The sequence below is a fragment of the Aphis gossypii genome, chromosome X (assembly GCF_020184175.1).
Source record: "Aphis gossypii isolate Hap1 chromosome X, ASM2018417v2, whole genome shotgun sequence".
NCBI classification, from domain to species: domain Eukaryota; kingdom Metazoa; phylum Arthropoda; class Insecta; order Hemiptera; family Aphididae; genus Aphis; species Aphis gossypii.
In genome coordinates this window covers 50,181,269-50,208,791 of record NC_065533.1, presented here as the reverse complement: position 1 = coordinate 50,208,791, position 27,523 = coordinate 50,181,269, and the positions used below count along the sequence as shown (strand labels likewise).

General features: G+C 24.4%; 3 protein-coding genes across 5 annotated transcripts; 1 reads left to right on the top strand and 2 right to left on the bottom strand.

Annotated features, from left to right (window-relative positions):
• Nucleotides 1-1,901: 1,901 nt before the first annotated feature.
• On the top strand, nt 1,902-7,044 carry LOC114130314 (uncharacterized). Of its 2 annotated transcripts, XM_050206501.1 has the most exons (5): nt 1,902-2,144; nt 4,615-5,297; nt 6,151-6,281; nt 6,368-6,532; nt 6,590-7,044. In XM_050206501.1, the coding sequence occupies exons 2-5, from the start codon at nt 4,655-4,657 to the stop codon at nt 6,692-6,694; spliced, it is 1,044 nt and encodes a 347-aa protein (XP_050062458.1). In that variant the 5' UTR covers nt 1,902-2,144; nt 4,615-4,654; the 3' UTR covers nt 6,695-7,044. The 2 variants fall into 2 exon arrangements, with proteins under 2 accessions (XP_050062458.1, XP_027851061.1); XM_027995260.2 differs by lacking the exon at nt 1,902-2,144 and having other exon boundaries at nt 4,300-5,297.
• A 2,391-nt stretch (nt 7,045-9,435) lies between these two features.
• LOC114130312 (protein-serine O-palmitoleoyltransferase porcupine) lies at nt 9,436-13,045 on the bottom strand. 2 transcript variants are annotated; one of them, XM_027995259.2, is made up of 8 exons: nt 12,865-13,045; nt 12,572-12,660; nt 12,292-12,501; nt 12,001-12,229; nt 10,782-11,007; nt 10,595-10,713; nt 10,303-10,532; nt 9,436-10,236 (listed from the first exon to the last, which is right to left on the bottom strand). In XM_027995259.2, the coding sequence occupies exons 2-8, from the start codon at nt 12,645-12,647 to the stop codon at nt 9,761-9,763; spliced, it is 1,566 nt and encodes a 521-aa protein (XP_027851060.1). In that variant the 5' UTR covers nt 12,648-12,660; nt 12,865-13,045; the 3' UTR covers nt 9,436-9,760. The 2 variants fall into 2 exon arrangements, with proteins under 2 accessions (XP_027851060.1, XP_027851059.1); XM_027995258.2 differs by having other exon boundaries at nt 12,572-13,045.
• A 3,573-nt stretch (nt 13,046-16,618) lies between these two features.
• Nucleotides 16,619-22,469, bottom strand: LOC114130309 (uncharacterized). The gene is made up of 3 exons (XM_027995256.2): nt 22,320-22,469; nt 17,578-17,844; nt 16,619-17,150 (listed from the first exon to the last, which is right to left on the bottom strand). The coding sequence occupies exons 2-3, from the start codon at nt 17,799-17,801 to the stop codon at nt 16,868-16,870; spliced, it is 507 nt and encodes a 168-aa protein (XP_027851057.1). The 5' UTR covers nt 17,802-17,844; nt 22,320-22,469; the 3' UTR covers nt 16,619-16,867.
• Between the last annotated feature and the right edge of the window lie 5,054 nt (nt 22,470-27,523).

Here is a 27,523-nt window from a genome sequence, read left to right as displayed (position 1 = left end):
AATATTAACTATGTATAAAAAATTAAAACCAACACAATATAAAACATAAAAAAAGAAATGTATGTAGATACGTGGATTATGGACATGTATAGATAATAACAATTGTCATGAAAATGTTAGACAAATTATTGTAAAATTGTGAAGCTTCAGGGGCGTGCTCAGCTTTTTCCAATGGGGGAGATGAGGGAATGAACTGTATTTTGTTTTGTTAGTCATAGGTAGATACAAAATGTATAAATACTTAAAAAATTTATGGAGAGGTATAGCACCCTCATCCCCTCTGAGCACGCTCCTGAGAAACTTATGATAATGGATGTATTTATTTTTTGGTATAAAAACGTACGTGTTGTATAGATATCTATATCTAAATATAGATAAATTGGCATAAATTGAGTAGTGCAAATGTAGCAATTGCACCACCAGAAAATCATAAAAATATATAGTATATATAATTTCTATTTTCAAAAATATACGTTTGTTTTATAATTTACAAGTACCTTTGTATAAAATTTCATTTTTGTGCAAGTGTCGTTTTGTATCTATATCTTAAATTCTATTTCAACTATACATTTGGTAAAAAATTTTCCGTTGATAAAATAAATTTTCTATTAGTAATTGATGAATTTGATGATATATATGTCTTAAAATAAGACGTTGACTAGGTCAAAAAAAAAAAAATTATTTGTAATTTTTGTAATGATATATACATAGCTAGTGTATATATATAATCATTTTAGTTGTATATAATGTTTATCTAACAACATTTAAGTATGATGTATACATGGTATATTTATGTCATATTTAATTGTATATAATATTTATCGAACGACATTTAAATTTAAAGATCATAGTATGAGCCGCGTAGTCAGGTGGGATGTTACAGGTGTAGTAACACCCCCCCCCTCCCCTCCCTCAGCCGTGGTTAATATGTTTTATCAAGTTAAGGATGCATCATAAGCACGATTTATCTTAAATCGATAAATGATATTTGTGAAAAATTTAAATATACGTAAAGTAATAAATTTTGTGTGTATAATTTTATCAATTAATTTTGAATAACAACCCCCCTTAGAAATTTCTAGGAACGCGCCTGGATCATACTACACATCATAATTATATACATATATATAAACATATTATTTAGACAACATTTATTACAATTATTATATATACATTACATCAATTGTATATAGGTAATAACTTTAATAATGGAGTTTTAATGTTTTATTGATTCCGCCGAGCTTTTTTATTTATTGATTACGACTAACTTTTTTATTTATTGATTCCATCGGCTATCAATTTTACTGGATATTTGTTTATATTGATTCCGATGACTGTAATTTTTTTAATCAATAGTATAGGTATGACTGTATGAGATACACGTAGTTTACCATAATTTTTTTAAGTTTAAATATAAACATTTCAAAAAATAATTCAAACATTTTTGTAAGTAAAATGTATTAAAATAGTAAAATAATATGTTACGAGTGAATTGAAAATTAATTTTATATTAATTGCAGCCTTTTATATTTTGTTTTTAATAAAATCAATAATTTACAAATATTAACTGGCGGAATCAATAATTTAAAAAGCCGCGGCGGATTCAATAGATTTTTTACAAGTAGAAAGGTTATTTTGGCGCAATCAATATACTCTCTTAATAATTAATAACCTTTAGAATTAAGACAGTAAATGTTACATTAGATACAATTATAAATACACTCACACACATTTATATAATAACTTGAATTAATAACTTTTAGAAATAAGATGATAAATGTTAAATTAGATACAATTATACATACATACACATACTCACACGACACACACACACACATAAAATTAGATAAAGGAGCCCAATTTTCTGTCATGCAGCATTCGCGTTATTATTATCTTTGTGTACAGACGGCCAAAGGCGAGTGTAAAAGACTACGCAGATCGTCTGGGCAGTAAGACATATAGTTGTAATAATAATTTAAAATATATGTATTAATGTGTGTCAAAAAGTTAAATAGAATTAATAAGTAGTGATTCAAAGAAAAAAGTCTTTTTACTCTACAAATAGGTATAAATCGGTCACCTTATTTCACAAATAAGACGCTAATCACGGTTTCAACAAGCACGTCACTATGAGGATCGGAGAGGTAATATGACTAAATTATAATGTAATAATTAATAAGTAACTGATTTAAAACTTTAAAAGACAAAAAATCATCCCCGATATTAGAGTGTCTTTTTAATCATTACATTTTTATTTTTTAATGTTAGGCACAGGTATAATAGTAAAATAATTCAATACTTATTTATTAATTTAACATAAAAATATAACATTATTGGTGGGTTACAAATTAAAGTATTTCTCTGCACCACCAGAAATTTAAGTCAATTTAGGCCACTGAATTTACGATATTATTATAATAATGTAGATAATATATATTATATTCATTATCCATAATATACTTTACATACTATAGAAAACGTACTACCGTCTACCATGAAGATTAGAATTCGAAGTTTGGTCTCCTTTTTGTAGTCTTCATGTGTACTTCATATTACATGTATTATTAACGTAAAGCCGTAAACACATAAGTATTTATTTCATTATTAATTATATATCAAATACCAATAAAATAAACTGTTTCCAAATTGTGTATTGTTCGATATTATAATTATATTATTGTTATTAATAATAATAAGTAGGGCTTGGATTTTAAAGCATAATACGAGTATGCTTATTTTTTTATGTAGGTATGACATAGAAATCTAATTTTTATTCATAAATTCGTTTCACGTCATTCTGATTCCAAATAAACCGATTTTTTTTGCATTTTTCGGCTATTTTTATGTAAATGCTTTTTTAGTTATTTCAGTTATAGAATTTTTATATTATGTTTAATATGCTACTAGAGTAATAATAAAAAATTGAATTAATAAGAAACGTAAAATCACAAAATGCGGACTAAATATTTATATTGGATATTTGAATTATTATTGTTTTCGTTATCGGCTTGTTTATTAAATGTATTAAACATAATATAGATTGTTTATCTACATATAGCCTGCGATACCTATACATATTGTCAGTATGCCTTAAAGGCTTAAACATCGATATTGACTAAAAAAATACATAATTAAGTACCATGGGTCACATAAATTGACTGTGCATATGGGGCCGTTAGTGTTGTAATTTGAAACCTTTTATATGAAGTATGCACCGATCACTTCAGTGGATGTAGAGAGTTCGTTTTCTGTGTTAAATTTTAAGCATTCTGTTGGACAATAATCAGTTGCACTACTGCAAATCGAGGGAAATACACAGTAGTTAATTCTTTTTTAAATTTAAATTAATTTTTTAAAATAATTTTATTCATTTTTAGAACTAGTTCGTATTAATTTTTGGCCATGCTTTTTTTTTAAAAATAATTAATATAGGTACTTCTTTTTTGCTTTTTTAATATAATCATGTGTTTTTTTAGTTGCTTATTATGGTTTAAAATTCCAGCCCTATTAATAAATAATAAGTAATAACATTTAAAACATAAAATACCGTGTTTTAACTGGGAGCCCCATAATTTGGTATGGACAGAGGCTCCCCACCTAGAAAATCCTGATTTCCCGATAGGTCTACCCACCCTTCGACAAAGAACCTATTCTATTTTTAATTTTGAAAAATTATTAAATTCGTTGGTCTTTTATTTATGTTTTATTATTTTTCACCAATTTATTGAAATTATACCATTGATTATAAATACTAATTTATAATCAATGGCATTACTCATTGTTGCGTAAACAGAAAAATATTTTCGAACGTGCCTTAAATAATTCGTGCTGACTCTCACGTATAGAATATTTAGATAAAGAACACAAATTAAACTATACTTAAACTAACAATAATTTAGGACTATAAAAGATACACTAACACAGAGAACACGGTCGGTGAGTGGTGACAAGATTAAAAATTGTCTGTATTTTTTCCTTTAAACAATAACCGCTATTGTTGACTTAATACTACTTTTGAAATTGGATTGGTACATAATAATATGTATGTAGATACTTATTAATTAATTTAATAATTAATTTTAATATTACTGATGAAAATAATATTTAATTTTTAATAGGATAATTATTATTAATAATTATCAATCTTGAATTCTTGAATAATATTTGAGCAATAAATTCGTCTATTAAAACCCCTTTTAGAATATTTATAGGCAATAAATTATTCAGTATTGTGGTTACCTGCCTTATCAGAAGCGATAAGTGGCAAATGTACGTGAGTTATCATATGAACTGTTTACTGTACCAAGTTTTAGTATTAAATTTTATACTTAATATTGCTCATTATTGTCTATTACTCAGTTATAGTTGTACATATATAACTTACTTTACTATTAGCTGTTAGGTAGAAAAAATGATAGTTATAAAGTAGTTACATTAAAAAAAAATTCAACTTCTTGTTTACGTGTAATTTCTATTTAGTAATTTGAAATGGATTTAATAAATTATCATTTACTAAAAATATATAAAAAACATTCAAATTAACGTAGCTTTAAAATTAATGTATATCATAATATATTTATAAATCTTAACAGCAGCTATGGTATTTTTGTATAGAAGCACAAATGGTAATAAGTCCAAAATATGTACATTGCCAATGCCTTTATTAATGGGCTTCATTATTGGCATTATGTCAGTTTACACTTACTATTTGTTATTGAATTATGAAGACAACACAAAGTTAACACCAGTTCCAGTTAAAGATTTTAACAGTCAAATAAAGATGAATTATCATCTAGTGGATTTAACAAAATCAACTATAAATCATAATACATCGCTTTTGTGTCTCATATTTATTAATGATATAGACTCATTACTCATGCAACATAATGTTTGGCTCGATAAATGTGGCAACGACAAAATATATGTGAGTAAACAAAAGCACAAGTATATTGGACAAGTTATAACTGATACTTATTCATCACAACCATGGAAATATTACTGTCAAACTATAATGTACTTACATGACCAATATAGTTCAAGTAACATTAAATATGATTGGATATTTTTGGCCAAGGATAATGTTTGGTTAATTTATGAAAATTTAATACATTTAATATCATTATTGAATGTCAATAAACACAAACATAATTATTATGCTGGGCAATACATCAATGGTATATTAAATATCAATGCAGGTGTACTGTTTAATACAAATACATTAACAGCCCTAGTGCATTTAATTAGTAATGTGGATGGTTGTAACTCGGAAGTATCCAAAAATGAAAGTCAAATGTTAGGTGAGTTTTAAATTAATTTGTATTGTTATATTAACTTAATTTAGTGCCAGCTCTAGGAAAGTAGAACGTTGGGTAGTTTGATTAAGTTATCTTCAAAGATGACCAACCTCTGATTTTATCCCATTGTTCAATTGAATAATAAAATCTTTTGTATTATTAATTGTGCTGACAATAGTTGTATTATTGAAATGTATATGTATAAAAAAAAAAATATATTTAGGTACTATTAAACTGTCTACATATTCTGTGTCAATCTGTAATTAACGTGTTAACATACTATATTAAATAGTTAAAAATATTCAATTAATGCACTGTGTGGTTATTAATGAATAGTGAAAATGGTTAACTTAAACAATAATATTTAATTTGGTGAGAAATAACAGAAATCTGATTTTGAACTACACAGAATACTGTAAAAGTAAAATAGTTCCTTTATTTTCTTTTTGATTTACACATTCATCTTATCAAAAATGGCTTATTTAAAAATTTGATTGGTAATAAATATAAATAGATACCATCAGGATTTAATACTTTAATATTAATTATACTATACTTGCCTACACATGTTGTAAGGTGTAACTTGATACTAAGTATGGCACTAAATAAATGTTAATTAAAGGCTGTGTTAAATATGTTGTTAATTTTATTTTTACTAAGTTATATCTAAAAAAATGTATTTTGTTTCATATGATGTTTTTTGTGAACTTCTATATGATTAATTAATAATAAAATAATATATAAGTAACATTTATTTAATAAACAACTACTAAATATACTTTAAACATATTCATTTACCTAGACTTTTATGAAATTGAAGATAATTACATTATTTTTATTTGTTTACTTTCAATAGATTATTATTTAAGAAAACTGAATAATGCTATACCAATTAGCAATATGGATTCATATGGTTGTACTTTGTTTCATTCAATAAATATGTTTAATGCTTTTAACGTAAAAAGCTTAAGACCTGAAATACTTAATGTACGTAAGATAAACTAAAAATATATTTAATTTACTACATAGAAATAATATTGTATACTTAAATAATATTATGTTTTTTTTTTTAGAAATGTATGAGTAGATTTGCCATTACATTTCAACTAGATTTATCTTCAAATTATTATGCAATGTTTTACAAGTATGTCTTGTACAAAATAAGATTAGTAACCAAACAAGATCTAATGTCAAATTCTAATAAGATCTTACCAGAACCATCTCCTGAAAACGTAAATGTGAGTTTTATTCATCATTATTTCACTATATTTATTAATTATTGGTTATTATTATAGATTTGGAGAAGAGAAGCACTTTATGAATTGAATCTAGACCCTAGTAATACATCACAGACAGATTTTTTTTACTATTGGTCAAAAAAACGTCAAATTATATTGTAATTGTTAATTTATAACTATTTTAATTTAGGTACATTGGTTGTGGTTTCAGTGGTATGGTAAACTTAAGCATTTTCACTAACAAGTATTTTTATTTAATACTTATCAATAGGGCAGTGAAATTATTGTTTTAAAAAACATAATAAATTGATCGCATTATTACATTAAAATATATTGAAAATTGCAGTTATAATTTTTGAAAATTGCATTAAAAAAATCGCGTATAAAATTAAATTAAGAACAAATATACAGTATAATCATTAATCATTATTTATTATGTAGGTATTTACTATTTAGGTATAATTTAATTAATAAAATAAAATATTACAATACATAAAAAAATTAAGAACAAATATTGCTTACATTATTGCATTGCATGACAAAAGATTTTTTCACCGTTGTGTGAACGGTTTTACCCGAAAAACATACCTACATGTAAAAATTTAACTCACTATAGGTACGTAATTATAAAAAAATGACGAAAAATAGTTAAAATTGCACTTAAAGAAAAATAATGGCCAAAATTGCATTTATTGCAATAAAAATGTTTTTTGTTTAAACTCATAGTTAACTGAAACATATTTTAAGCTCACTTAGCAATAAATATAAGCATCTACAAAAAATATGCAAATGCAACAACTTCACTGCCCTACTTATCAATAACTATTTTTACCAAGTTTATATTTAAAATTTTGCGGAAAATATAATTTTTTTTATCATACTGTGTTATGGAATATTATTCCCAATTTAGTATTATCTGCTTATCTTTTTACCATATCATTGTAATATATAAATTTTTTTTAAAACAGGGTAATTTAAACAATTGTTCATAATATGGTTTTTTTTAAGCTAAGTGTTTATATTAAGTATAGAATTGTATTGATGCGTTAAAGATGCATATAAGTAACTTCTAGTCTCTAATTCTAGTGAAATGATGCAGCTATTTATTTAAATATTTTTTTCTAGTTAATAAGTTTATTTTCAGAAATACCTGATTTTAAAACAAATTATATTTTAAATGTAAGGTATTGAAACTTGTATTATAAAACGATACTTAATTATTTTTACTTATTATGATGTCATTACATACATATCATTTTGTTATAATTTTAGACTATACTGTAAATATTATTACTGTAAAGTTTGTGCTAATTTATATATCATTTTATATTTTTGTCATATATGTTTATTTGAATCTCAACATTTTTATTTTTATTTTAAATAAAGCTTATGTTATAAATTCATTGAGCATTTCAAAAATAAAAATATGAAACTACTGACTTAATTTTTTCATATAATTGACTGAATATAATAATAATAATAATAATAATAATAATATTAAAACTACAATAAAATACTGGTCACACTACCAAGTATAATATAATATTTTTGTATGAATAGCTTATGTATATAATTATTCATAAATCAACAAATTTTGACATGCTATTAAAATCACTTCAACTGTCATACCTTAGTGAGCACTGAGCAGTATGATTTTTGTATTATTTTAAATTTAAATGTACTGACCTTAATTATTAATATTGTTTAAATTAAATTTAAAAATAATAATTTAAGAAAATATCAATTAATGAGTATACAGGGTAATTATAAGGGACTGGAAGTTTATTCACTAGAATTACCATATTATAAGCACGCATTCATTGCCTTTCATTTTAAAATTTATTATTTTTATAAAATAATAGAAAATTTTTTTAAATTAATATGTTTTTTTTAAACATCACAGTTCACAATCTGATTGATACACACCATTAAACATTCAATTATAAATAAATTTTATTTTTTGTTTATCATTAAGCCTTTTAAAAGTAATTTACAATTACTTAATATTTGAGTTATCTGTAATTAACAACAGGACGTTTGAATTAATAAAAAAACCTCTAAATATGCTATTATATATATTTTAATAGAATTTGTATAATTCAAATTTTTTAGCCTATCTAATAATTATTTAGTCCATTTAAAAACAAAATTTTTGAATAATAATTAAATTTTATATATACATATATATATATATTATGGTTATTATATTAGATTCCTAGATGATTATTTTAACAATAATGTGTTTTTATTTTGGTGTTTGAAGACACTTTCTAGATTAAAAAATTATTCAATCATTAACTTTCAGGAAAGCTTTTTTTGTAAAAATGGGATCTTGTTTGTACTACAATTGGTTAAGAGTATGCATTTTTTAAAATAATATGAAAAAAGCTTTTAAGTTAATCAAGTCTGTAATGGATGACGTGTTAAATTTGAATTAAACGAAAAATAATTCTAAGTGGAGATGGATCAAATATTTTGGTAACCTTGGTAACTAAATAATTATTTTACAATATATTAAAAAGATGTGAGTAGGATGATAAATAAATAAATTTCATAATAGTGTTTTATTTTTGTGTCTTTATAATAGAAAAAGTGAATTGCTTCACTGGCATCATAAATTATAGTTGAGTTTTGTATTTTAAGTACTAATATTTTGTATCAATATGTTAAGTATACAAGAAAGTAAATCAAAACAATAAGTTTTTTTATACTTTTCATTTGTCTTTTATAATAACTTTATTGTGTTGCAATGAATGATTGCATTTTTCTTAAGTACAGAGTTCACATTAGTTAAAAAAATGTATAAAATATTCTTTTTATTAAGTACAAGTTCAATAAGTTATCATTTTAAAGGCAATTAAATCTATAAAAATATATATTATAATATGCTATATACAACTGAATTATTTAATGTTAATGTTGTTTGTTTTATTTTAATAATAATTCTTTGTATAGGATGACAAATCTGGCCAACAATACCCATCATTTCTCGTTCGATTAATTATTCTTACTATCATAAGTATTGAATAAGTACTACTAAATATTTATTATTTTAATGTCATTTTCTTACTTTTTTTTTAATTGTTTATTTGTTTTCTAAGTTGGTCTGTTTAGCTTTAACATATTTTTAATTCAAATAACCAGTATATTATATTACATAAAAAAATAAAAAAAAATATATATATTTTTTATGCTTACAAAAGACTTATATATGTATAATATATACACTTAAAGTATAAAACTGATAAAAAACATAACTAACGTTATAAAATGACTAAAATACGATACTCGACTCCAAGGAGCAAAAGATTCTTGGTAGGTAGTATTATGAGAGTTGTCTACGGACATATCTACTATTGAACCAAGATAAGCTAAATGTATAATGTTTAAAATAGTAAACATAAGGTTAATACTCCAAAATAACCAATTATTTTGATTTGGGCTACCTAAGTAAGTTTTTGAATTATGGCGGGAATCTTTGTTTTTAGCATAATAAGAAAATGTGTTTGGAAATCTTGATGCCAGTTTGGTACGAATTTGGTGTTCTACATATGTATAAGCAGCAAGAGAAAGTAGTACAGCTGATAAACGTCGTTCTAATCCATGTAATAGAGAGCTCACTAGATATGTGGTTCCTACAGCAATAAATCTATTTCTATGTTTTTTATTTTTATTGCCATATTTTAGTACTTCTTCGAATACATCTAAATAAATATACAAAGTTTACATTAATTTATATAATTATAACACAATTTTTATTAGTAACTTACACTTTTTTAACCAATAGTGCATTGGCGCATTCCAATGCACAACAACATGTAGAAGAGATCGTGGCCATTCCATAATTAATGGTCGAGTTACTAATATTTCACTGTTGTATTCACTGTGGTATCCACAAACAGTTGCAAATACTGTAGATGCATAGGCAACAAAATAATGACCAGTACGGAACTCCAAAGCTTGTTTGTACATAGTTAGAAAAATGTTAATAATTGAATTACTGTAACATAGAATTATAATAAATTAAAAATTAAAATATAAATTGAATAAAATAATACAAACCTTTTATTATTGGTTGATAAATGTTGGCTAAACAGCCAATCTACAACACAAATTGATAAAACGAAGCAAAGCAACGAAATTATTATTTTCCATATTAAATGACAGACTTTGGTCTTGTTCTTAAATGAAATAAAAGGTATAAAATACAATTAAATATTTAAAAATAAAATATTAATTAATGTATTACCCAATTAACAGAGAACAAAAACGCGTTTGAGTATTCTTGAAATGTTAAAAATGGACCCAGATAAACAGTACCTGCGCACATCATATAACCTGTATACTGAGGAACTGAAGGAAACTTTCGCAATTTATTCGATTGAATATCAAATAATATTGCCATTGCTTTCATTGACATTAGCATATGAGCACTTTTGGTTTTTTGCCATTTTGAATCATTTGTAAAACATTCACTGTAAATATTTAGATTTTCATTAATTTTGTTTTTTATAAATACATTATTATACTATTAGTTTTCTATCTTTGACTGACTAGCAATGTAGCTAACATAAAATAATATTCAGCAGAATCAATATTGTGTTGTTAGTTTTAATATTATGATGAATTCACATATTATTAAAATAAAAGTAAAGAAAATGATAAGTCTTTGAATGCTAGATTTTATTATATTTAAATTTGCATACAAGTTATGTATACAAAATATTCAATTTAAAGTTAATATTGAAATATTGTAAATAGTACAGATAATGTAACTTTTTTGTATGATAATAGGTAAATGCACTGTAATGTTAAAGTTAACAACACAAGATTGATTCAAATGAATCTAAATTTGGTATGTTATACATTGGTCAGAAAGATAAAATAAAGTATAGTAATCTGACATTCTCTTGAGATTAAAACATAGGTTTTTAGTATTGTTTACAAATATTTAATATAATATATTATTTTGAAATGGTGTATCATTATTTTCAATTCCTTATTAAAAATGTACAAGTACTTAGATCTTTTTATGACTAAAGTATAAAAAATAATTTTTAATTATAATTATAAGTTATTATATTTCAAATTAAGTATACATACCATATTATAATAAATATACTTTACATCTAATACATAATATCATTATTAAAAATATTTTGTTTAATTTTAATTACAAATGAAGTATATAATAATATAAAGGTAACAGTGGCGGTATGAACTTATTATTTCTATGACGCAGTAAAAAATCACCTATGTTCTATAACATCAAAATTATTAAAATGTATTTTATATTTAATCGATAATGTAAAAATAAGTTTCTAACTTCTACTCAACTACAAACGTTAACTTTTAACACCCATCAATTAGCTCCATCAAATTAACTCTGTTCACACCGCCATTGATAGGTAATATTACTAATATTATACTACTAATATTAATATATATTTAAGTAAATATTAACTCACCGATAGAATAATGTAAATAGGATTATAATAGAGAACACAATAGAGGAATGGTGTTTTAAAGTCAATATACATATTATAGACACTATGTAACAGAACATAGGGTACAGTATAATTTGTAGTAATAATTGGTACACATCTCCATCTTCATGAAATATGATTAATGGTAGAATACCGCATATGGCGCACACTGTGTGCAAGATTGCTTCAGGAACTATTTTGATTTTATTGCCTAAAGCAGAGTTGTTTTAGAACTTGTTAAAAAATAGTTTTAACATAATGTGTTTTACTTACATATAACAATGAATAATCGGAAAAACACGCATAGAATAAGTGTAGTTCCCAGTAGATTGCCAGTACTTCCAACAGCAGGCACAACACATTGAGTGCATAACTGGTGAAATGTTAGATTGCTCCAAAACGAGGGTTCATCATGAGTTTCTGTATTTGATTGATAATACTGATTCTCATCTTCTAATTGATCATCATACAATTCATAGTAATCTAGTTTTGTGAATTTTGAATTAAATACTGTTCTCATTAGATATGTTTCTTTCGTAATAATAATGATTACCCGCTGGGAAGTTATATAAGTAGTCTCCGATGTCGTTGTCACCACCGTAAGACAACGGAAACTGTTGTCTATCCATATAGATTATAATACTTTTATAAACATAACATATAATAAAAATCAAACATTTATATAGTCTGTATATAAACTAGCGTTAAGAATTATTTTAAAAACTAGAAGGCTAACATAGTTAATAGTTATGGACTAAGGTTGGCTTAATTATAAGTTTAAAATGTATTGTAAAAAAAATTTAAATTCCGAAAGGCCAGTAATAATTTATTATCATTTATATCTACCGTCGGCTGTAGAACACAATGTAACCATAAACATAACCTGATCTAACGTAGTGACGTACTATTGTGGCTATAGTATTATCACAAGACTATAATATTGTAGTTTATGAAAACGCATCGCTCATTCGGACGAGCATCTCATTGAAGCTTGTAAAATTGGATGCTGCGAATGCAGCTTCCCTTATCATAGCATTATCACTGTGCGCAAATCATTGTTATCAATAGACAATAAAATAAATTTGTTGTACCCACAGGAGTACAGGACATATATAATATATGTATATGACTGTGGTTATACATAATTGAATATTAGCAAATATTCATATAGATACCTTTATAAAACTACAAGTCTGTGTAAGTATTAAATTTGCACATTTATGTCTTATGGCAAATAACAAATTTAAAAAATTTTAAAAAAAAAATTTTAAATTTAAAATTTTTTTTTTGAAAATAAGTGTAATGTAATTGTCAATATTGTAATTGCAAAATAATAATATGTAGCCATGTAGGTAGGTAGGTACCTACTTAATTAATTAAATAAAATATTTTAAGTACTTTTTAAGAATACGAATGAACGAATAGGTACATTATGAATATATTTTGCAGTTGCCAGGTAGTCTCATTTTTGCCATATTTATGTCCAAATATTAACGTATTAACTTCACTCTTCACTTACAGCAAAAGCCTTTACTATTGTTGTTTTGCCGGATTTCTTTATTGTCGAATAAAGCTGAAAAGCTGAAGTTGTGAATCTATTTTATTTTGAATATTGGCTTCTTTAACTGTTATTAAGTGTGTTTATCCTTCTTCACTCATAATCGCTAAATAACTTTGCTCAATTCTTTTTTCAATGTTTTGTACATTTTCATTATTATATTAATTTGTTGAACTCTGATCCAAAAATTATTTCTGTTTGGTTTATGATTTTTTAATTTTTGTGAGCATTATTATAATGACTTTATAATTATCCTAAAAAAAAAAAAAACATATTCAAGAGTTTAAAACCAGAATTTAATTTTGAAAACAAAATATTTTTTTTTTTATGAAATGGGTACCTTATTGAGGTAAGTTGTGTTATTTTATGTATTTTTTAACTTTACCAATAAACAGTGTTTGTTGTGAATGACGTTTTCGTACCTATATCTGAAGGTTAATTATTTTTTTAAAATTACGATAGGCCAAACAAACTTCTCCAGTATATATTATCTCTACATATTTGTACATAAGAATTATAAAACTTTAAATGTTTTAAATATACTTACGTAGACAGCGTTAGCATTTGCCTTCGCAGTTCGCTGCAATTCCGATTTCTATAACGATTTCATATTAATTAATCTTTGTACGCCCAAAATCCAAATTGTAGCAAAATTCGCTTATCCATGGATCCCAAGCTACCCTATTCCGCGGATAATCTAGAATACACTATATTTAGAATGATTTTAAGCTATGTTTACCACATTTTCTCTTTTTTGTGTTTATATGATAATTATAGTAATCCTAAACTATATAAATTATATAGGCTCTCTACAATTGTGTATATGTAGGTATGTAGATGATGTGTGGAAGACTACGGATAATCCGCTAAGCGGATAATTGAGAGTAGGTAGGTGCACTGTATAATTTTAAAATTTAATAGTGTACCTAGCTGTGATAAATTATAATATAGGTACCTATAGGTACATTTAACATCGAAAAGTTTCAAGTTCTAATAAAAAATATTTTTTTGTATTACAACAAAAAAAAATTGGCTTAACACTTAACTTTTTTAAAATAAAATTTTGTTAATAGTGATGTACTTTTTAAATTTTTACAATATTTTGATTTTTTTGATTTCAAGCGGTGAGTCAAAATATAGGAATATTCGATTAAAGTTCGAATCGACAGCAGTAGATGTCGCTGTAATTATCATTTGTATTATAATCAATCCGCCATCCGGAGATATTTTATAATTTATAAAACTATAATTATATTCTACATTATAAATATTGTATTATTATGTATGTAATTACAATATATAGTAGCCACTACAGTAATATGTACTACTCACTTAATAAAATCCAAAGGCATTATATAGGCATTGTAGTCATTACTTATTATCAATGTGCAGAATTCAGATTAGAACTAAGTGTAGGAATTATAATGAAACCTAGATTACCGATTAAACCGTTGAGTGAAGAAATATAGTATTATTAGTGATGAAGTACGAACATTTTAATAGATTTTTGTGGTGAGTAAGTGTAACGGTGTTACATTTATAGAACCGTTAGGCGATTAACTTAAAAGCTCAAGATGCGAGTTTCCTTAAGACATTCTGAAGACGGGTACAACTGTTTATAGAATTAATAAATTAAAACGAAGGAATATTTTCATATATCACTTACAAATACTAGAAGCTGAGAATCACGTAAAACCCGGTTCGCACTATTAAACAATTTTAATAATATATAATATAATAATTAATAATATTTTAATATTTTAAACCATGAATTCTCTATTTTTTCTGTTTTTGATAGATTTTTCCAGAACAGGATAGGGTCTAAATCCATCTCGAAGTGGAGTTTAAGATATATTTATATTCGGATGTAATGACGTTTAGGCAGTGGCAGCTCGTGAGGTTCACATAAAGTGGTGCACAAAAAAAGTATAAGATATGCTATCTATGAAAGATGATGGTAAAAATATTAATTTTGTAAATTTTTTTTTTAGGTAAATATCAAAATAATGTACCTACTAAGTACTTATCTAAATAAAAACGAACGACACGTCATCGCGGCACAATAAAAACAAGTTCGGTGCACACATTAAATGTGCTCTAAATTACCATAATATATTATTAATCGACGTGTCGTGGCATGTACCTAATTTTTACACGGTCGCCCGGAGCACAAACAATTTGTGCTCCGCGAATTATTTAATCGTTTATAAACACACTTTTCACCATATAAGCTGCGGAAACTTTTTTTTTATTAATTTATATTTGTTTTAGAACAGTACATATCATGCATAATTATAATCAATTATATTTATATGTAGTCTAATAAGAGAAATCTAATAATTTTTATATATATTTTTTTTTGGTAGTTCACGTGTTCCTGTGCACTATACTACGCGCGAGCCGCCACTGCGTTTGGGTATAGGTATACCAGTGTACTATACTAGTGTAGGCACCACGTAAATTGTAAGTGTATATACAATATGCTGTAGTATAACAATGTATACCGTTTTTATTTTAAAGTGTATTAATGATAAATATGACAAAATATTTATATGGCTGTCCCTATTTGTCGTACCTAGGTATATATGTAGTATGTGGTGTAATATTAATATACTAGTATGTTTATAATTATTGTTTTCAGTGTATAGTTTTCAACGAATTAAAAGCTTAATCCATCTATATATTAAAGATAAGCATTTTATAACAATTATCTTAAAATTTAGATAATTTATTCGGTTAATTGTTAAGTATTGTTAAGGCGCGGATCGAAGGGAGGCAAGGGACCATGCCCCCTCCGTAGACTGGTATATATACTGTATGTATATCTGCATTGTTTTGCCGATACCGTTTTTAGCGGAATTTTATTCAAGATTGCCCCCTTCGTAAATATTTTCTGGATCTGCGTCTGCTACATTACGCTGTGCTTATGTAGGTATGCCATACAGGTATACATGACTTACCTTACTTATCACATTGCATTACTTGATGGTTAAACAATAGGTTTTTATATTTATAAAAGTTGTCTATATTTCAGAATAAAAATTAAAAACAAACCGATATTTTTATTGTTTATAATAATAAATTCAACTGATACAATTTTAACGTCTATAGGCATCAGATACCTATACCAACGCTTTTAACGGATTTTATTTATACTGATGAATTAAAATTTTAAAGTTCTTATATTATTAACAGCTAGTACAATACTGTATGTACATGACTAAAGTTTTTAAGAAATACAAATACATTAAATCTTATACTACAAATATAGTTTAAACAGTTTAATGATAATTAATTTGAATCTAAACCAATGTCTGCATTCGTTAAATCTTGTTGCATTAAATAGTATTGATGGCGGTCATTATTTCCGTTTTCACGACGTGTCGTAAACAGCATGTCATACAAGTCTTTTGAATTTCTTATAGTAGCCGGTTTGTATTGTAATTTATAAGTCTCATCGTCTTCTCGGTTTATGATATTGTTAAGCATGTGTTGATGATCGATGTACTGTTGTAATCTCGGTGTTGTGATAGCGGACGGGATGACTGGAAACGTAGGTTTCCTTTTTCCAAACCTAATTATAGACAGTATTTTTTTGGTAAATTTAATAATTTATGATAATATTTTATATTATGTAGATTTTCTGAATAATATTTAGATAATTAAGATTAAAATAAAATTATAATTCAAGGAAAAATAATAATATAGTATATTTCAAGTATTTTAATTTTTAATGTCCTTAATGGTCGAGTTAGGCATCAGACAATTGATTTAATATGTTTGCTTAAATTAGAATATATACCATATCTTAAATATATAATTTAATAATTAAAGGTATTGTGAATAAGTCGAACAAATTGTAATTACGAAATTAATTATCTCGATTTTATTAATACTACCGTTTTATTTATATATTAAGACATTTGGGACATTTGGGACACTAGAATCAAAATAATGTATGATATATTCGTTTAATTTAATAAACCTATGAATATAGTTACCTCGGACGAGAAACTACCGCCAAGTACTGTCCTAACTGGTCTAGGTACGAACGTAATTCATCTGGAGAACCGAAAGTTTTAGGCCTTGTTGGTCGAGCTATGCTTTCCACTTCAGAAGATGTTACGGGATTACAGCAACACGTTGTGGTCAAGGCCATGATATAGACGACAAATCCAATGTAAACCATTACTTTGATCATGTTAGAGTTATTATTTTGATGCATGGATAAAACGTAGGATGTAATTTTAAAATCTGAAAAAAATCGTCTGAAAAAATTATAATAAAGAATTAATAAACAAATATATATAGCGACATAGACGGAATGTCTTATTAGTTATTTTGAAATATCAATCACATTTGTACTGTAAGAATAAGATCAAAGTTGATTAATAAGTTACAAAATGCCTATAAGAAGCAATAAGGGGATTCATTAAAAAAGGCATCCTTTAAAATCGTTTCACGGTTAAATAAATCTTGTACAATACAAAAAAAAAAAATTTATTAATGGATTCTTTTATTTTTTGTAGCAAATGAATAAAACCATAAATAATAAATATTCATAACAAGACATATTTAGTTAATATTGGTTGTGTTACGTTTGGTTGGTTCTAGAAATGTATTTGTTTTGTATTAAATAAATAAACTAACAAAATTACTGTTAATTAATTTTAGTAATAATTATTGTTAGATTGTATTGTTGTTTTACTTTCTATTGACGTATTTGTACTGACGTAAATAGTCTTATTGTGTGATGTAAAATACTTGAACTTCGGCAATGAAGGGTCCCGGTAAATAAATATCATTAAAGATTATAAATAAAGATTTTATTTTTGCGATAAAATAATAAGCTGTACTGTTCTTTTATAACTTTGAGAATTCAATAATTTAAAATAAAGTTAAGTTAAATTGCTTATAATATTTAATTAATTAAAAAATTAATCGTTTCTAGTATTTTTATTTTTATTTTAAAAATTAGTAGCATAATGAAAATTACAGTTGTCTTTAACTTTAATCTGTATGGAAATATAAAAACAATAAGCTAAAAATCCGAGATAGATAATTGTAGATGAAAGCTCTTTACGCGAATACAAAACGATTGCAGTAGAATACATAGTGAGAAACCGAGTTATTTTTACTTTATTTTGAGAGTGGCAAATTCCATTAGAACTTTTATTAAATTGACTTGTGATTTGCTTTCATGAGTGTAAAATAATAGTAGGTAGGTGCAAACCAATTTAGTTTATTAACTACTATTTTGTGAACACTTAGTGCCGGCTTGATTTAGTCAACCGAATTCAAAATTAAACTGTAAAATATATATTTTTTTTTATTATCTTATTTTAATTTAATTTAATTTGATTTAAATATTTCAATACATGTATAGTTCATCGAATACTGTTACCTATACAATTTTGATTCATGAATGTCATCCATCGTCAATAAAGTTTTAATAAATTTTGTTTTTAAATAAATAATCAATTAACTTATACCTAACTTTAAATGAAAATTTCTTATTATTATTTAGATTTATAATTAATATTACAACTCAAAGTTATAATAATGTAAATTGTATATTTTTGATTGCATGCAAAGTTATTTAAGGCTTTATCATTTAGATTATACCCCTTAAAGATAATTCAAAATAATTTTAAATTTATGATGCTTTGAATGATCCGAGGAACAAACTTAAAAATGTGCACACGTCTGTTGGTTTATTTAATGTTTCACTATTAGGAAATAGGAGTCGTTTAATGAAGTGAATACTAATGCGCAATAATATATATTGTAAAATATTATTAATACATTTATTATATTAAAATGACTATCGTCATTTAGTCTAAAAAATGCGTGAAAACAGATTTGTTAGGTAAGTACTTGGAAAAATTCACTTTTTCAAAAAAAAAATTTGAGGATACCAAAATCAAAATCGCTTTTTTTATTTTATTTCAAAAAGTGTTCAAGAAATTAGTGGTCTATACAACACCAATATAATATGGCAGCGTTATGTGAAAGTTAAAAATGCGTAGGGGGCGTCATTTGAGACTGTTAAAAGTGTACGTATAGTGATTACATAATAATCTCGAGAAAGAAATACAATTACAAACATGTCAACAACGACCAATACGTGCTAGAATAACAAATTAGTATGGTGACGCTGCAAACCAGATCAGATTTTTAGTATCGACATAGTTTTTTTTTTTTTTAAATGGAAAGTTCTACGTATATGAATTAGTATGAGGTGTATAAAATGAGCTCAACTAAGACTAAAAACATTTATTTTAATTTGTGTCTAAATGATAATTCAACCTGAATAAAAATAACAACATAATATTTCTGGTTGGATTGAAAAATTAAATGATTTCATATGAGATGAAGTTAACCAAATGTTTATTAAAATAACAAAAAATAATAATAATAAAAAAATAAAAATTATTTTGACAATATGTGATATTTTTTTTTGCATTTTATGTCGTCAAAATAATACGTAGGTATATAATATATATATATCTATATGATATTGTTTTTAAATAGAAATTATACTTTTTTATTAGTCCCAAGAGTCTATCCAAACCGTTGTTTTAGAGTATAGGTAAAAATTATGTAAAAATTTGTGTGCATGAAAATATAAGTACAAAATAACTAGTCAATTTTATCAGTTATCAGTTAAATTTCATGGTGAAATCACTAATTTTATTGAAATATAATATCTGTTATTTTAGTTCATTTGGTAAAAAATAGTCACTTCTTTAAATGGTTTACTGATACTCCTATACATCAATACTTTTTTAAAGCTATTAACATTGAAGGATTTATGTGAAATTTTGTTTTAATCTTGTCATGTTATACTTTATTTATTTTCATACAATTTAACTTTTATAAAGTAAAGATTATTTTTACAGCAAACTTTTTTATAACGTATTAGACACTCATTTTAATATCTATGACAAAATTGTATAAATAAAATAAATATAGAAACAATTCTAAACAATTTAAATGTTTATAAGTAGTACAAAAGATACTAAGTATTTAAAAATATACTGAAAAATATTTGAAGATTATTTCAATTGTCTACTAGGATAAAAAATAACCATTATATCATCGCAAAACTGTTAAAAATATATTTCTACTCAACAGTTGATACAAATGTTTTAAGTATGTAAAAAAAAATGTATTCTGGCAACAATTTTTAATTTTAAGCTTTATTGCCTATAGTTTTGTTTCAAATTATAATATATGATAATCTGATCGTGAATAAAAACTATTTCAAGATGTCTATTATTATTATAACCTAATGAAAATGAAATTAATTTTATCTGATAAGTATAATTTAAAAATAATAATATATTTTATGAAGGTACGACGAATTAGTAATAAGGTCAATGAATTGGGAAAATTAATCTTTTATATTACTAGCTTAGAAAACTGAACTTCGTTAAATATACCTATGTGTTTTTTAAATAGTAATAATAAAAAATTTAAAAAATGCTAAGTTTAGTTTTTGAATCAAAAGTAACTTGTGTTGAGACAAAAAAAAAAATTAAGATTTAAAAAAGTAATATTTTCTATCATAAATAATTACTAAAACTTTGAAATTTATATTAAAATTCATTTAATTATATGTTAATAGTACAAATTTTTCAATAAATTGGTAATCTGTTGAAATACATATACATAGAAAGTATAAAGTGTAAGTTGTACATAGTTGGTTAATTAATTTAAAACACGTTAAAAATGATTTATAACTAAAAATACGTAGTAATCTTGATAAAATTGAAAGTGATAACAAATTAGAAAAAAAATCTTGTGTAAATTGTAGGTATTATGTTGATAAATAAATATTTTGGTTATATGTGTAATATTATTCAGTTATTGTGATCAAACTATATATTGTTAATATTTATTGTTTTTAAACTTGTAACTCGTATCGATTGATATCTTATACATATATTTGAACAATATCAGTCGCAAATATTTATAATTATCAGTTCCTACCTATGTGTTATTTGGGCAGTACATGTATTTTGTGTTTTCAGTTCTTAGAGTAATAAAAAACAAATATAGGACAAAATTAAATGTAGAATGAAACTTAAGAGTATAGAAGTCTCTAATATAAAACCAAATATGAAATAAATAATATCTAAAGTTCAAGTTCAAGTATCTCATTAACACGTGATTAACAATTTAAATTGTACATTTTTAAAATTTTATTTGTGTAGTTTTTATATTTTATCAATTTAACAATACGTTTTAAAATAATGCTGTATTATTATAATTAATTAAATTGTTAAGTGTAAATTATTAAAATTCTATACCATGTAAATATTTCATCGGTAATTAAATCAAATTTTGATGAATAAGACAACATTTTTTTTTTTTTTTGCATTACAAAAAAATAAGAAATAGGGGGTGGCGATCCGATAAAGGTTGAAAACCACTAGTATAAAATATACCTACATTCCATTAAATAAACATTGTTTAAAATTAAAATATTTTTGTATACTACTAAAACGTAAACTTATGAATATATTAAAAATAATATATATAAAATGGTTATAGTTATAATCTTATTACTAATATAATATATTAATATTATGCAACCATAATATATATAAATACGAAATACCTAGCTAATAGCCATAACAATTATTTAAAAACACTATAAAAATATTTAATCTATATTATTTACAATTATTACATAAAATATTATTTTATGTAGTTATACGTATTTTTTTATACTTACATTTCAGTAGACTTTGAATAAGTACCTATGTAGATATTACTGTTAAAACGTTAAGTACGTATTGAATTGTTGTCAATAAGTACCTATCGAAAGTCTCTACGCTGCTGCCGATAGTACAGGAAGAGATGGTTTTCAGTGATGACTTGGGTTTATATACCCTTTTGGGTCCACACACATACACACTAACATACACCCACATATGTATAAATGGGCGCTCCGAGTGTTCGTTGGCGATTCTATGAGGGGTGTGCAACAAGTCTCTCCACCCATAATGACATGTAACGTGTATATACATATATTTAATATCAAGAGATCGATTTTAACGGAGAAAAAATATAAAATAAAACTAAACCACTTTTTTTTTTTTTAATACGTATCATATATTTGAAGTATCAAAATAATATATATATATTATACTATATTATGTACTTATTTAACAATAATAATTATTCAATCCTTTGATTTACAGCTTTTACAATGCGGCTCGTAGCAAGAAGAAGTTTAGGATGTTTCGATGTTTTGTTAGTACCTACTCGTGTTTCTTTAAGAATTATCGACTTATATTAATGCATATGTTTTACGTTGATGTATTTGGAAGTACATGCAATACGACTTAGGTATATACAGTGTATAATTCATATTATGTTGGTATTTGTATGTAAAAAAGATTAATTACTTATTGCGAAAACAAAACCTATACTTACGGAATTAAATCTTTTACAGAAAATATAGATATATTTTGTAATCTTTACAGAAAGTTCGTATTAATATGTAGAGAATTGAAATTTTAGTTGTAATATTTTATAAACAACGGGAAAATTCAAATATAAGATAGATAAACAACAATAATATAATGTAATAATGTGCACATATAATATAATATTGGCATTATATATTATCAGTTTGATGTATTACATATGTATTTATCGTTTCTGAATTTAAAACTTTATTTAGACACATCCTATTGTTCTGTGAATGTTTGTGAGGAAAGCATAATACTATAAATATGGCAGCTATTGAATCACAAAATATGAGTCAGACTATTATTGTTCAGAAAGGGCATGTTAATAATTTGATGTTTTTATCTTACATTTATTTAAAAATGTTTATTGATTTTTTTAAAAATATATTGTATATAAATACGAGTATAATACTATATTATTGTTATTAATTTATAAGTAAATACCTACGCATCTTATGTACATCGTGCATCAAGAGATTTCACATTATTCTTTAAATTTGTTTAATAATCGCATACACTGATGATATTTAATGATAATTATTTACTATTATACTCGTAATTAATCATTCGTATATCGTATTTATTTATCTTCATAGAACATTTTTGAATCCATAGTCGGAGGGACCTATAGTATACCTAGTATGCCACGGTGTGCCCTTTAACCTACAAAACCTGCAATAGTAGGGCATTCTAATAGATAAATTTGGCGAACGGCGCCACTGAGTCCAAACGATTTATGGTTTTAGAATTTAAATTTGAACTTATTGAACTAATAATGTTTGTTAATGATATTAAAAAATACTCATAATTATTGTTAAACTAATACATTTTTTGCTTCTTAATTAAAAAATACTTAACTATAATAAATAATTATGTATACCTATATATGAATCTTATTATCTTTACTTTTTTAATGACATGTTAACAGATCAACATTAAACAATTTTATAATGTAATTTTTATTTTCTTAAGCGTTAACGATAGGTAGGTAATGGATAAAAATTAAATAGTATTGGATATTATATGAAATAGTTACCTTCTAAATATTACAATTTGTTATAAAATTGTTTAGAAATGATTATGTTGAAATATTTAAAAGAGAAATTCAAGTTCTTAAATATATTAATATACATTAATTTAAGTACCTAACATATTATAATTTATATTGTATTTTAGCGTTTGTATTAAAAAAAAATATATATATATTATTTACGAATATACACTACGAGTAGTTATATATTTTATTATTTGTTTATGACTGTATATAACTTCTACTGAGTTATGTAAATGAATTGATTTTACTTCTTTTAAAAAAGAAAAAAATTGTTTATAAAAATATAATTGTGGGATATAAAAATGGTTTCAATAATTTCCTTTTAATTGAGTCGTTAATATTATTTGTACATTATTTTAAGGAAATGTGTATTTTTACGAGTACAATTAATTGGTGATATTAAAAAATGAATATTCAATAATTTATCATAATTAAATGAATACACCATAATTTTGTGACAAATAGGAAATTTAAAATCTATCGGAAAATGTTCGTAATTAATTGACCTCGTCAAAATCATTCTCAACCATTTCAAATCTCATATTATTGACTGTTTATAATATATATTCAAAAGTCGAGTAGATTTATTAAGTTCATCGTTTTAAGTACCTACATTTTTCTTTAAAATTATACATTTATGTCCAAAAAAATGTATACAAAAAATATAATGCACCTCTTCGTAAATTACAGTATGTTTCTAGTGTATGATATGATAAATATAAGTTTAAATGCTATGCTTAGTTTAAATTTGTGCATGTATAATTTATATTATTATCATATTATAACGTTTAATATTGTACTCTATAATAGTAGTCTACATAGTATGATTGGTTTTTCTGGAAAATAAAAGTCATGTATGTTTTTGTGGAGAATTAATCTGATGCGACTTGAGTAATGACGTATACACATATAATTTATTTCCAGTCGGTTAACTATAATATGTCATTATTTAAATTTTTATAAAAACTGATACTGATGATAATTTATATTTTACTAAATGATTACATATGCATGAACATAATGAAGCGAAAAATGTTTTGAAGGTTTATTTTAATTATTGACTGTTAAAAATAAACATAATATACTCGTAAATTACGATTTTTTAGTGGTTCATTTTTTTTTTATTGGAATGTCACTCCTAAAAAGTTAATCAACACATTTCAGACTATATCTATTTTTAAAATTATGATGAATATGCTCTAATATATTATAATCGAAAATATAACCCTTTATGAAGACAACTAGACACTAGGACTGTTATATAGTTGAGTGGTTTTTTTCACCCGAAATCGTTTTATGAACAATTGATGGACGTATGTCATTCGTCGCTTGAACATAATTTTAGAAATTTATTTTATAATTTAGATTCTTTTAGTTTCAGTTCAGTAGACTAAAAGTTTTTACATTTGAATTTTAATTCTGTGTTTTAAAAAACTGTTTCAATTTATAATTTAAATAATATAATTATAATTTAAATTTAGAACAACTAAAAACTTGAGGACATATATTTAATCCTGACACTCGAATTTTTTTATTTCTTCAACAAATGTATGTCTATCTATGAATTGTATTAATGAAAGACATTAACACTAAAAAAAAATAATCGTATAAATGTGGGATTCTTATCACCTAAAGGTAATTCAGTAAAAAATAGTAAATTATATATATTACATTTATGAAACTATATAGTTCTGCTATTAAACCAATTAATAATTATAATATGTGTTGAATTTTATGTCATACAATTATCGTAAAAATAATTTAAATGATAAGTATTAAGTTTAAATGATTTTCCATTTGTTTTTTGTATTATAACTAAACATAAATAATATTGTTTCCAGATCTTGCAGCATCAACTAATTCCATTTTGAAGAAGTAGGTACATAAAGTAAAGCAAAATTATGCGAATAAATGTACCTATATGGTTAATAAATTTAATATCGAAAAAAAAAAATTAAATACATAGTATTAGTTTTGAATTAAAAAGTGTTATAGTATGTATAGTGGTTCTAAAGAAAAGAAATTATGAAAACTTAATGGTCACTATATTGCTTTTTGTTTGAAGTCAAAAGACCTTTATATGAATGCTTAATGCTTATGGTTACGAATACGCAAAAGTTCAAATTTTCAGAGATAATGGAACACGAAAAGTAAATGTAAAAATTCTTATTTGTACCTATATTATGAAATTAATTTTTTTTTGTTTTAGCCTTTAATAACTAAATAAATTATTAGTGTATTATTAGTGAAAAAGTTGGTTTTAAATTTGATAGTTACCTAAGTATTTTAGTTATAAAACAAAATTTAAATTTAAAATATTCTAAAGTATGTACTTAATTTTTGAGTAAAGATAAAAAATGCAATTTTATATAGGTATCAACAAACTGAACGACTCAGGAAAGCGAATATTGAATTTGATAGTTAAAATTAATTAAAAAAAAAAAAAAGATAAATGACTTACTATTTTTTAGTTTGGTATGAAGTCAAAATTTCATTTTCAGAAAGTGACAAACTGACGGATATCATAGTTGGTAAATTCAATTTTGTTTTATAAGCATAAATTTTTTTTTTAAATTTAGTTGTTTTGGGTAAAAAATATATACTATATAGTACTGTAAACCTAAAAGAAAATATTGAGCGAAACTTGGTTAAAAATTCAATGTTTTGGATAAATGTAAAATGTCATATTAATAATTTTATGTACATCATATTTATACAAAATAGAAATAATACATAGGTTAACTCTTGAAGTTTAACTTATGTATTTTTTTTTTAATTGTTGTTAATCTAAAAAGTAAAAAGTAAAAGCTTAGATTTCTACACTCAATACTGAATACACCGAGCTCAGACAAGTCCCGTTCTGGATAGTATAATTATAACGAGAAAAAGCGTGAAATGTACCTACACTGTGATATAATGTAGATTCTAGGTATTGTCATATTGGTATACATATTTTATGTTCAGATTATTATAATAAAAATATAAAAGTGAAAATCATATTTCCACATGTTGGTTAAGTTATTGATGTATGCAGACAACTGTGTTGTGTGGTCCATAAACGCGGGTGTAGTGTCGTATGTGTCATTATTATCACGTTTGGTGCAGACAATAGCTATAATAATTGACGTAATTAGAGTATATCGAATATAATTACCATTAGATAAAGACATACATAAGCGAAATAATTTTTTTTTTACAAAACTGTTTATACTTATTGTTCAGCATTAAATTTTATTTTACAAATAATATAATAATCAGGGTTAAAACAGCGTAGGTAACTGTTAAAAATTCAAAATATTGAATACATTTTTTTCACATTTATAATGTTTTCATGCATTTTTAATGTAAGTATATCTTTAAAAATCAAATAAAAAAAAAAATGGACGCATTCAATTTATACATAATAGA

Bases quoted from the DNA above. Each gene is read 5' to 3' on its own strand.
- LOC114130309 (XM_027995256.2), bottom strand. From the start codon at position 17,801: ATGCATCAAAATAATAACTCTAACATGATCAAAGTAATGGTTTACATT. The intron at 17,151-17,577 runs GTAACTATATTC...GTCTATAATTAG, and splicing joins GCGGTAGTTTCTCGTCCGAG to GTTTGGAAAAAGGAAACCTA.
- LOC114130314 (XM_027995260.2), top strand. From the start codon at position 4,598: ATGGTATTTTTGTATAGAAGCACAAATGGTAATAAGTCCAAAATATGT. The intron at 5,298-6,150 runs GTGAGTTTTAAA...TACTTTCAATAG, and splicing joins AAATGAAAGTCAAATGTTAG to ATTATTATTTAAGAAAACTG. The intron at 6,533-6,589 runs GTGAGTTTTATT...TTATTATTATAG, and splicing joins CATCTCCTGAAAACGTAAAT to ATTTGGAGAAGAGAAGCACT.
- LOC114130312 (XM_027995258.2), bottom strand. From the start codon at position 12,647: ATGGATAGACAACAGTTTCCGTTGTCTTACGGTGGTGACAACGACATC. The intron at 10,533-10,594 runs GTTTGTATTATT...TCTATGTTACAG, and splicing joins TTATCAACCAATAATAAAAG to TAATTCAATTATTAACATTT. The intron at 10,237-10,302 runs GTAAGTTACTAA...ATATTTATTTAG, and splicing joins GCACTATTGGTTAAAAAAGT to ATGTATTCGAAGAAGTACTA.